Source organism: Triticum aestivum, chromosome 3D, assembly GCF_018294505.1.
Source record: "Triticum aestivum cultivar Chinese Spring chromosome 3D, IWGSC CS RefSeq v2.1, whole genome shotgun sequence".
Classification (NCBI taxonomy): Eukaryota; Viridiplantae; Streptophyta; class Magnoliopsida; order Poales; family Poaceae; genus Triticum; species Triticum aestivum.
The window spans coordinates 375,331,060-375,342,576 of NC_057802.1; the positions used below are offsets into that span (position 1 = coordinate 375,331,060).

General features: G+C 48.1%; 2 protein-coding genes across 2 annotated transcripts; one reads left to right on the forward strand and one right to left on the reverse strand.

Moving 5' to 3' along the window:
* The first annotated feature begins 378 nt into the window (after nucleotides 1–378).
* On the forward strand, nucleotides 379–2,805 carry LOC123074693 (aldehyde oxidase GLOX). The gene is made up of 3 exons (XM_044497469.1): nucleotides 379–857; nucleotides 936–1,096; nucleotides 1,279–2,805. Exons 1-3 carry the CDS (start codon nucleotides 429–431, stop codon nucleotides 2,444–2,446), a joined length of 1,758 nt encoding a protein of 585 aa, XP_044353404.1. The 5' UTR covers nucleotides 379–428; the 3' UTR covers nucleotides 2,447–2,805.
* A 6,856-nt stretch (nucleotides 2,806–9,661) lies between these two features.
* On the reverse strand, nucleotides 9,662–10,686 carry LOC123078990 (uncharacterized). The gene has a single exon (XM_044501655.1). It carries the CDS (start codon nucleotides 10,569–10,571, stop codon nucleotides 9,870–9,872), a length of 702 nt encoding a protein of 233 aa, XP_044357590.1. The 5' UTR covers nucleotides 10,572–10,686; the 3' UTR covers nucleotides 9,662–9,869.
* Between the last annotated feature and the right edge of the window lie 831 nt (nucleotides 10,687–11,517).

The window sequence follows — 11,517 nt, forward strand, 5'->3', positions numbered from 1 at the left end:
CCCAGATGCAGAGGCCGGAGGTCTTCCTCCTTTTCTAAAATAAACAAATATGGAGAAAATATCTCTTTCTCGAACAATTGCGATAATCTTATAGTTGAACAAACAAATTACCACGTGCATATGAAAACATACTCTATCCATGATCTTAATCATGTCCCAGGCTCCCAGAATAAACCAAGCACGTGCAGTGCTGTATAGGTTCACCTGCGTAAAAGAGAAGCCCTCTGTTCTTTCCTGGTTTTGGCGCGAACCACGGCCACCGTTCAGAAATTTCTATATTTGAACGAGCGCTCCTCGTGCTTCTCCAATCTCCCAACCCAAACAAGGCACACCCGCTGTATAGAATTATAAGCTCGCGACGACACAATGGGCACAAAGGGAAGGGAGGGTGCACCATTCCATTCTCCACAAGATCGTAAGAAGGAAGAATGAGGGGCATCTTCTCTCTGACAATGGCGCCGCTCCTCCGCCCTGGCGCCCTCGCCGCGGCGCTACTCGCCCTCGCCGTCGTCGGGGTGGCGCAGGGCCAGCAGGTGGGACTCTTGAGGGTGCCGAACAGGTCCCCGCCCACCAAGGCAAACATGGACAGGGTGGTGCTCCCCGTGGACAATGCCGGGGGATTCGCCGGTTTGTGGAACATCCTGAGCGAGAACGCGGGCGTGTCCGCGATGCACCTGGCGGTGATGCGGCACGGCAAGGCCGTCATGTTCGACACGACCACGACGGGGCCGTCGCTCATGCAGCTGCCGGCAGGGAACTGCCGCGTCGACCCCCGGAGCGACCCGCCGGGCGGCATGGACTGCTCGGCGCACGCCGTGGAGTTCGATTACAACACTGGCGCGGTCCGGCCTCTCAAGGTTGGTTTGCTTGGCTGATTGTTCGCCGCGCCGATTTGCTTCTCGCGTGCATGCTGTTCATCGGGAGCGTGCCTGCAGATCTTAACCGATACGTGGTGCTCGTCGGGAGCGTTCGACGTGGACGGCATGCTGGTGCAAACGGGCGGCTACTTCGAAGGGGTGAAGGTTGTGAGACGCCTGAACCCACAAGGAAATGCCGACTGGGTCGAGTTCCCCAATACCTTGGCCGAAGGAAGATGGTACTCCTACGTACATAGTCTAGCTAGCTAATGAGTAGAGTCGTGCTTCATGATTTAGCTAGCTATATTAATCAACCAATTTTCATATGTGGAATTAAGTAATACTCTACTAATTGACAGTAGTATAACAGATATGATCAAGAAGGAATTTACAACTGGTTTTTGCATGCATGAGCTCGCAGGTACGCAACGCAGCAGGTGCTCCCGGACGGCCGCTTCATCGTGGTCGGCGGGCGGCGATCGTTCAGCTACGAGTTCGTCCCGGCCGCCGGCCAGTTGAACACCCAATTCACTCCCCTCCCGCTTCTTCAACAAACGACAGATGACGTGGAGAACAACCTGTACCCCTTCGTCCACCTCCTCCCGGAGGGGACCGTCTTCCTCTTCGCCAACGACCGCTCCATCGTTTTCGACCCCCAGAACGGGCAGGTCCTCCGCGAGCTCCCGAAGCTCAACGGCGGTGCACGGAACTACCCTGCCTCCGGCATGTCCGCTCTGCTTCCCCTCGATCTCCGCCGCGGTGAGAGGCTGAGCGCGGAGGTGATAGTGTGCGGCGGCGCCCCCAAAGAAGCCTTCAAGCTCGGCGAGGCCAACAAGTTCCCGCACGCGCTCCGGGACTGCGGGCGCATCAACCCGTCTAAGCCCGGGGCGCGGTGGGCGATCGACTTCATGCCAGTGGGCCGCGTGATGGGCGACATGCTCATACTGCCCACCGGAGACCTCCTGCTGCTCAACGGCGCCGCCCAGGGCTGCTCGGGGTGGGTTTTCGCCCGGGAACCGGTGCTGACCCCGCTTCTCTACTCTCCGCGGAAACGACGGGGCGCGCGGTTCCGCGCCCTGGCCGCGTCCAACATCCCACGCATGTACCACTCCAGCAGCGCCGTGCTGCCCGACGCCACCGTGCTCGTGGCCGGCGGCAACACCAACTCGGCCTACAACTTCTCTGGCGTCGACTTCCCGACGGAGGTGCGCGTCGAGCGGTACACCCCGCCGTACCTCGCCCCGGAGCTTGTCGCCACCAGGCCGGAGATCGACCTGGCGTCGGTCCCAGCGAACGGGGTGAAGTACGGGGACAAGCTCACGCTCAGGTTCACGTCGCGCGGGCCAGCCGTGACCGAGGCCGACATGAAGGTGACCATGTACGCGCCGCCGTTCACCACACACGGCTTCTCGCAGAATCAGCGGCTGCTGGTACTGCAGGTCACCGCGTTCAAGCCAGAAGGGAACAAGTACAAGATCACGGCCCAGACGCCGTCCAAGCCGACGCTCGCGCCGCCAGGCTACTACTTGGTGTTCGTTCTGGTCAAGGGGGTGCCGAGCAAAGCCGCTTGGGTGAAGATACACCCCTGATGAGCTGACTCTCCGGGTGCATGCATGCTGTTCAGATGGCGACTGGCACGACGATATGCCATAGAGTAACAGCATGCCCGCGGCCCGCCAAGCAAAAGATTTCCATGGGGCGTAGGCAGTCCACACCGCCCATATGGTCTCTCCAAATGTACTTTACTAGTGCACAAATATATATTTACACTAGAGACTTGGGTCGAAAAGGTTAATCGATCCAAACTGCAACTTTGTAGTGTGCTTAGTCTTGTAAAGCGGAAGAACGCAGAGTAAAAGTGTACGTGAAATCAATTCTTTTTGTTTTTGATTTCGTAACTCTTGTATTGGTTGTGGAGAGCAATATGAACAATTCTCCACTTATAACAGACATGGTGTCACTAGCATTCAAGTTCCATTTGTTTCTTTACTATACTCAGATTTTTCTTGCGCACATGCAGTACATAAACCCAAAACCTCAGAGATACCAGGCGGGGAATAAAAACACAACTTGACTTCTCCAACGAATGGGAACATTAGTCGGAATGGATTTTTAGGCCTTCGATTTGATTGGTGAAAAATGTGCCGTGCCGTACTATATCATAAAATATTCACAGTCGAATGAATTTTCTTGGCATATATTTTTGTGGCATATTGTACACATGTCAGTGCTTACATTGATGACCTAAGTTTCTCTGCCAAGCTTATATTCCCATGCGAGTGAGTAGCATTTCCAACATTCCTTTTGTCCTTTTTAATCTTTATCGATGGAATGCTTATATGCCCTATCCTCTATTACTAAATAGTTGTATAGAAATGCTAACTGGCAAACGTTCGCTAGGAAGGAACTCCCAGCGAACGCCCTCACAACGTTTGATTGAGATCTTTTGGTAGTTTTTTAAAAATAATGTCTTCCACGAAGGAATTCCCATGCTAGTCTAAAGAAACTGCCACCCCCTATAGCTAAAATTGCCATAGAAATCATTCGCAAATGCCATCTTCCCCAGCGAATATTCGCCAGCTATTGAAGTCCATAGATGTAACATATTAAACTACATCTTAAGATGAATCTAATTGCATATTTTTCTCCAAATACTAAAATAAGTTGTGACTTAAACACTCTCCAATGGCTAGGTTTATATGTCCCCTCTCTTCTGCCGATCCTCTACGAGAGTACAAAGTATCTAAACTATCAAAAATCCGACGCTAAGTAATCCGTGAAGACAACCCCCCCCCCCCCCCCCCCAACATATCTTAATGGGACCGACCCATCTGGATCTTTTCACTTTGGTTTTCCGCTTTTTGGTTGTTTCATTTTCCAGATTTTTTTATTACCTTTCCCATTTTTATATTTTTGGTACCTTACTTTTTTATGTTTTCTTTAATCTTTTTCCCTTTTTAATTTACTTTTCCTGTGTTTATTTTTCACATTCCCCATTCTGTGTTTTACTTTTATTATTATTTTCACAGATCCATGCATATTTTTACTATTACTTTGAAATTTGTATTTCTTCATAAATCCAAGATTGAATAATACATTAAGTTTCTTTTGATATATATGAACATTGACTCTTATGCTAATGAACAGTACTTTTATTATACATAAAAAATTCTTTTGAATATAAGAATATTTATATTTTCATACCAGGAACAATTTATGTGAATAAACAAATGTATCTTGTTTAATGGGCCATGATAAACACCGTCCATCTAAAGCTATCTTCGTGCGGCGCTGCATGGCCCATTAAACAACCTTAAATGCGTACTTTTCCTATCTGGCACCATAATATACAAAAGTAAGTGTGAATATATTTAAAATATGTTGTGAACTTTTTTTCAAATGCGTACTTTGCCGATAGCAAAATCAGTACTCCCTTCGTTTCAAAATATAGCGCTTCCTCTATTCCCGTGCTTCAATTTTGACCATAAATTTAACCAACGAGACCGACTGCGTCGGGAGAAAAAATTATATAATTGAAAACTTCTTTTGAATACGAATTCATTGGTATAACTTTTGCTCCCTTCACAGTCGGTCTTGTTGGTTAAATTTATGGTCAAAGTTGAACCTCGGAAGCGCGGGCGCACTATATTTTGGAATGGACGGAGTAGATGTTACCACGGGATATGATATTCAGTAGATTTTTATATGCGTGAACATTAATATTTTTTTCCTCTTCCTAAACCCAATAAATTTTTAAAACTTGTCAAATAGAAAATTCCATAACAATTGGCCCAACATGGGGCATTGCCTAGACCTTTAGCGATGTTACTCCTCATGTCTTGCGTCATCAGCTCCAAACAAGAGAGCGAGACACCTCAAATGCTCCCTGATGAATAGTAAAAACACAAAAAAGTGTAAAATGAATTTTTTTTAATGGCAACAAACATTGAAGATTTTTTACATGCGTGCATTTTTTTGAAGAAAAAACATGTCCAAATATTCTGGCCCAAAAAACGAATCGATGTCAAAAATACTATTTTGGAATGCATTTTCAAGCACTGATATTTTTTGTCCAGAGCATTGCGAACTCGTTTTCTCCTCATGAAACTATGTATGTATGTAAAACATTCAACAATGTTTAATTCGGAAAATTTCAGAATTTCTATTGTTATTCATTTTTCTTTTTCATGGGTCAAAGTGCATTTATGCTCAGGAGAAGAATGGTACTTTCACAATGAGAGCTCCTATTCAACCCATTATTTTTAGAATATCCCCTCTAACACGTGCTGGGTCGACAGCCCATGTTGCGCTTCTTTTTTCAGTTCCGGTATGTTCAGCCATTTCTTTATTTCGGTCGGATTTTCAATCGACTTTTTTATTTCAACCATTTTTTTACCATTCACAAATTTTTTCAAACATGAATTTAAAAAAATGTAATATAAAATGTTCATGAGTTAGAGCATAGCTCATGATTTGATTTAAAAATATATGAGTCTTATAGAGGTGTTCATGGATTTAAGAAAAAGTTTCATGCATTTTTTAAATGATAAAGAAAATTTATAAAATATTCATAAAAGTTGGAAAGTATTCTTTTATTAAAAATGGAAAATATAAGAAAAAGGTCAAAATGAATGGCATTTTTTTAGGAGCCGAAATAAATGGCAGAAACTTATTTACTCACTCGCTCGTGTCGCTCCCCGGGGCACGGCTCGGGCGATAACCTAGCTGCCACCCCCGTTCCTCCCCCTCCCTCGCTCTAGCTGTCGCCGCCGGAGGATGCCGACGGGCATAGCCCGCCCGACGGACGATGGCGGCGGGGCCCCTTCATCGCGCTTCGTGCGGCTTCAGCCCAGAATCGAGGCTTGCATCTGGTGGCGACTGCGTCTTGGCGACACAGGCAAGCTGGGGCGACGTCCTCGGGCTCAGCGGCGGCATTGTTCCTGCCTTTCCCCGGCTAGGGCGTGTGGGGCGGCGCTAAGGCCAGCCGTCGTCGATCTGGCGCCCGACGCCCGGATCTGGCGATAGAGGCGCTCCGGTGTGCTGTGATGGCGATGCTCTGGTGGTGCGGCTATGGGGGCGCGGGGAGTTCCTAGGGTCCCCTCCCTCAATCGGGGGAGTTGTGCTGGCGGCGGCAAGCTACAGCTCTTGGATGGCGGCGCAGCGGCGCCGCAACGGTGGAAGTCTTTGCTAGTGCCCGTGGATGTGTGGTGTGACAGCGAGCCATGGATCGAGGACGGCAGTGGGGCGGTGCCGCTCTGGGTGGCCCCAGTGTGTTCATTTCTGGCGCCGGGTTGTGGGCATCGGCTCGGCGACGCGAGGTGTCATCCTGCGGCTGGCTGCTATGGTTGGCGTGGTGGACGGCGGCCAGGAGCTTTGGCCCGGCGGGATTGGCTTGGCTTGGACGTGGGGACTACTTGGATGTTCGGGTGTGAGCGCGGCTGCTGTTCGTTGGCTCGTTCCGGGTAAAAACCTTGGGTTAGACCATGGTCGTGTTGGAATTATGCCCTAGAGGCTATAATATTTGTATTATTATATTTTCATATTCATAATTAAAGAGTTTGTATTTTATGCTTTAACTGTTATGATTTTAGAATATGCGATTCAGTGGAAAACTCATATACACGCGTGGAACGGTTAAATAAAAAGATTCCTAGTCTTGCCTCTAGGACTAGCTCAAGTGTTGTTGGTGATCATGTTTTCCGGATCTTAAGATATCCTTGAGTGTAAACGATAGTCCTAAAACAACATTGAGATTATGACGTTGGAAGAACGATCATATTGAATCGACCCAAACTTGTCTCTTATGAATTGAGTTTATATCGTTTGTAATCAATTGTAATAACATGGAGTGTTAATATATGATTTTTCTCCTTAAACCATGAGAGTATCATAGTCACTTCTTACTATATGTTGGACTATGGGGTTTCTCACTTGTAACACGGTGATCATAACGACAACTTACGGGCTCATCGAAAAGTGTTGACAAGGGACTAGATAGCTCGAGAGTGATATTTGCTCCTCCGACGATGCAGAGATATTCTTAGGGGCCTCTCAGTGTGAGGGCATCCATCATTGTCCGTCCTGACATAGGTGACTACGTCACGAGGATGCCAGAACACGACAACGAGAAAGAAGAACAAAACAGGTAACGAGGATAACGGTATAGTGAGCATGTGATGACTCGGGAGGATACCGATGCATCCCGGGTTTTGTGAAGTATCACGAAGCAAAGGGAACATCACATGATAACCAAAGTTTCAATAGAATGTCATTCTTGTGCTCATAAGGATAGATACAGACGTCCACGGTTCCGCTATCGGTCATTGAACAAACGGTTTCGTTCATGTCTATGAGTAACCTACGGGGTCACAAGCTTAAGGCAATCATGATCTGTAGAGTGTTAGTAGGACGGGAGTGATAATAATATATTTGTGGAATTGTTTCATAAATATTCGAAATAGTTTCGAGAGGATCTGGAAACGTTTCAGGGTCACCGAAAGGGTTTCGGAGAGTATCGGGTAATACCGATAAATAATATATAGGTGGAAAATGTTTTTGGGAAGGGTCTAATATTGACTAGAGGGCTTTTATATTAAATTTAATATCAACGGACCTTAAAAGGTTAAACCGGAGAAGGTAACTTGGGCCACAAGGGCCCAAGTGGAGGTGGTGCGGCCCCTTTCCAGAAGGGGAGGCCGAATCTACTAGGGGAGGACTCCAACTCCTCCCCCTAGGCCGGCGCACCAAGGTGGGGCCTTCCCTCCTTGGTGGCTGCCCTCTCCCTCCCCTCCAACTTATATATACTAGGGTTTTTTGCTCTATGGAGATACACAAGTTTTGGAGCCTCCTCTAGTTTTCTCTAGTTCTAGTTCTAGTTCTAGTTGATCCTAGTTGATCTAATTTGAGCTAGATATAGATCTTCTAATCCTCATAATTAGAAGCCAAGTGTGGTTCTAATGTCCTCCCTCTAATTCTCGGTGATGATTAGTTCTGGGCGGCGAAGCGTTGCCAGATCGTGAAGGCTGCACGCTTGCAACCAAGTAGAGAGGTCGTGCATTCGGTCTTAGATTTGAGGGACTGTTCGTGGACGGTTAGCGGGATCGTCCATCGACGGTTCAAGGGACTCCAAGTACGATCTACACCGACACGTTCTTCTTCCACCACAACTCAGTGACGATAACTATCGTGATACCAACTCGTAATGCATCTTCATATTGATCTTCGGTGTGCGTAGATGCAAATTTTTTGTTATCAAATACGTTTCCCAACAGGTCGATGCTGGCAGCGGCAGCGTCTTTGGACCTCGTCCCCCCCTGGAGTCGCCACTGTGGAACTCTGACCTCTCCCTTGCCCCAAATCCCTAGGTTCTCCAGGTGAAAATCTAGCTCCCGTTTGTCCGAAGCGTGCGATGGCGGTGTCTTCGTCGCCCCCCCCCTCCCTTGGGGGCGTCTCTTTTGGAGAATGAGCCTGCGTGTGTTGCCTTTGCTTTTGTCGTGTTGTTAATTTGGTCTCATCGGCAACTTGGAGAACGTCGAGATGGTGCTCTTTAGTTTGCAGGTTGGATGTCGGGGTGGCAGCCCGGGGCTTCAGTGCAGCGGTGGCCCTATGTGATGGCGTTGCGGCTTTGCTCCGCGTTGGTGGCATTCCGGCGCTTCAAGGGTGGTGAGGTCTGTCATGGCTGTGGGTTTTTGTATGATTGTCCCTTCATCAATCATGTGGCCGGGGTTTCTTCATGCTTGTCCTTAATCAATGTGGTCGGCGTTTTCGCACAATTGACCCTTATTAATCGCGTGTGTGTGTCGGGTTTTTGCTCGATTATCCCCGATTAACTGGTCAATTCTCTTCTTCTTAATGAAATGCATGAGTCCCTGCCCCTCTCAAGGTGTTTTTAAAAAAATGGCAGAGCCACGCAGCAGGCGCTGCTGCTCATCCCTCCAGAGTTCGGCCCGAGGCACCCTGTCTGCTATTGGCTGAACCCAATTACTAAGCCGGATAGGCCTAAGCTGCACACCCTTGGCGACACGCGCTTAATTATTGAATGTAATATAGCCAGGTCCGTATGGGCGCTATCTCAAGAGGAGTTGATTGAGCATATGTGCTAAAAGGGATCCTAACATCAAGAACTGGATTTTCTCAATGATCGAGATTACTCTCTCATGAGTAGTTCATTCGTTTGGTGGTGACTATTTGGGCTATTTGGATCGCTACGCGAAAAGCAATCCACAAGGAGATTTTCCAGAGTCCCTTGTCTACTCCTTGCTTTATTTCCTCTTATTAACTAAGCTATAGATCCTCGACAAGCCGGCGAGAGAGGACATCAGGACAGCTCGAACCAGACGAATGTACCGGGTGGCATCTCCTGACAATCTTACCCAGGTCAATGTTGATGCGGCCATGTCAAGGAACGATGATTTCAGTGCAGTGGGAGCCGTGTGCAGAGACCTTCTCGGCGCTTTTTGGGCGCCTTTGTTGTGTATTTAGAGGTATTACGGATCCAACAATTTTAGAGGCAATGGCAGTGAGAGAAGCACTAGCGCAGCCCGAGGATGTTTATGTTCATAGAATTCTCATGGCCTCTGATTGCAATATTGTGGTGGACGGCATCAAACGAGGAAGTGCAATAGTCTTTCCCTCTGTGATGTCGTTCATGAATATAGGAGCTTGAATGTCGAGGCAAAGTACAGCTAGCCTCAGAAAAGATGGTGCCACCTGCCACGTCTCGTCATCTGTAACACAAATCTTCTGCAGAGGGATCGTGGACCCGATCAGGCCATGACACTACTACCATAGACTGCTCGAGTCTGTGACCGTGTTGTCTGCCTTCTCACAGAATGACACACAACGGCGTACAGTTGACCGGTGCAGAACATTCAGATTTGCTGCAGCTTGAGTAGACTGACCTCATTGCACCACTTGATAACAAAATTTCTACGTGTTGGATGGATGCACCGCATTAAGTGCTAGCAGTATACTTAGACGTGATTACACCCGTCCCTAAGCGCGCGTGCACGGTCACAGCGAGAGCGCGACGAGGATGGCCTGGCGGCACCGCGCGCGCGCCGTCTCGACGCGCTCCTTGACGGTCTCCTCCTTGACGGCGGCTTTGACCATCTCCACGTCCATCTCCACCAGCCGCAGCACGCGGAAGAGCTCCGTCGCCACGCGCTCGTCCACGCCGCCCTCGGCCATCAGGATCTCCGCCTCCTCCCGGGCGCGCTCCGTCACCACGCCCGCCACCGTGCCCAGCAGCGCGCCCGACCCGTACCGCCCGCGCTCCATCAGCCCCTCCAGCTTCTCCAGAAAGTCGGCGATGGCCCACCCCTTGGGCTTCTCCAGGGGGAGATTCTTGGTGCGCTTCCACCCGATCTCGTAGTTGGGCGGCTCCTCCTGCGTCAGCGCCGTCCGGCGGAGGCGGCCGTCCGTCGAGATGGCCGACGGCACGCGCCGGACCACCGAGAAGGAGGTGGTCGCAGTCGCCGACGGCGGGGTCTCGTCGTCGGGGATGCGGTGGGGGTTGGCGTCGGCCTCGTCGGGAGTGGGTTCTTGCTCCTGGTTGTCCTCTACCTCTTGCTGGGCAGGCTTAGGGGTGGAGGTGGTCGGTTTGGGCGCCGCGGTGCAGCGTACGGCGGTGATGGGGGCGATAGGGACTTGTGGTTTGGGGGTGGAGAGGAAAGGTTTGGGAGGGAGGAGAGGGCGGAGGAAGGAGGCGGCCATGGCGGATGAGGCGTGGTGGGAAATGGTGAAGCGAATGGCTGTGCCGTTTTTACGTGATAGATAGGTTTGGAGATAAGCTTACAAATGCGCTCTGTCGCCGCGCGAGAACAGAGAAGAGACATCAGACTCGAGCTGGATCGAATCGATATCTGTGGGAACAGGATTAAATCAGGAAAAAGTCTTCCAATCTACGCTGCGCCACATAGTGTGCATTTCGTAGGAAGAGCAAAGCCCCAGCGACACAGTGAGCCGGCCCATCTGAGCCAAGCGTACAGTAGACCTCTAATCTGGTTTTGTGAACATTCTAGAAGATTCCGCCTGCGTTTGTTTGGTTTTCTTCATCTTTGTCTTTCTCTTTATTCTCTTTCAGGTTTTTTCTTGGTTTCATATATTTTTTCTTTTTTTCAGATTCTTTTTCTTTTCTCCTTTATTTCCAAATTGTGAACTTTTTTAAAATTCATGAATATTTTTCAAATCCATGAACATTTTTAAAATTTGCCTTTTTTTCAAATTCATGAACTTTCTATAAATTGTTGAAAATTTTCAACTTCCCAAACATTTTTAAATTTTGTGAACATTTGTTAAATCCACAAACATTTTTCAGATTCATGAACTTTTTCAAATTTACAAAAAAAAATCAAATTTGTGAAATTTCCAAATTCATGATTTTGTTTTTGAATTTTCCAAATTTGTGAACGCTTTTCAAATTCATTTTTTTTCAAATTTGTGATTTTTTCCAAATTCATGATTTTTTCTCAAATCCACGAATTTCCTTTTTCAAATTTGTGAACTTTTTTGGAATTCAGAAACTTTTTCCAAATCTGCAAACCTTTTTATTAATCCATGAGCATTTTTAAAGTATGTGTTTTTCAGTCTGTAAACAACGGGAAGCCTGTTTTCCCCCTCAAACCATCACTAGTTTTTTCTGAACTAACAACAAGCGAGC

Coding starts and splice junctions, on each gene's coding strand:
- LOC123074693 (XM_044497469.1), top strand. CDS start 429: ATGAGGGGCATCTTCTCTCTGACAATGGCGCCGCTCCTCCGCCCTGGC. Junction 858..935: donor GCGCGGTCCGGCCTCTCAAG/GTTGGTTTGCTT, acceptor GCGTGCCTGCAG/ATCTTAACCGATACGTGGTG. Junction 1,097..1,278: donor ACCTTGGCCGAAGGAAGATG/GTACTCCTACGT, acceptor ATGAGCTCGCAG/GTACGCAACGCAGCAGGTGC.
- LOC123078990 (XM_044501655.1), bottom strand. CDS start 10,571: ATGGCCGCCTCCTTCCTCCGCCCTCTCCTCCCTCCCAAACCTTTCCTC.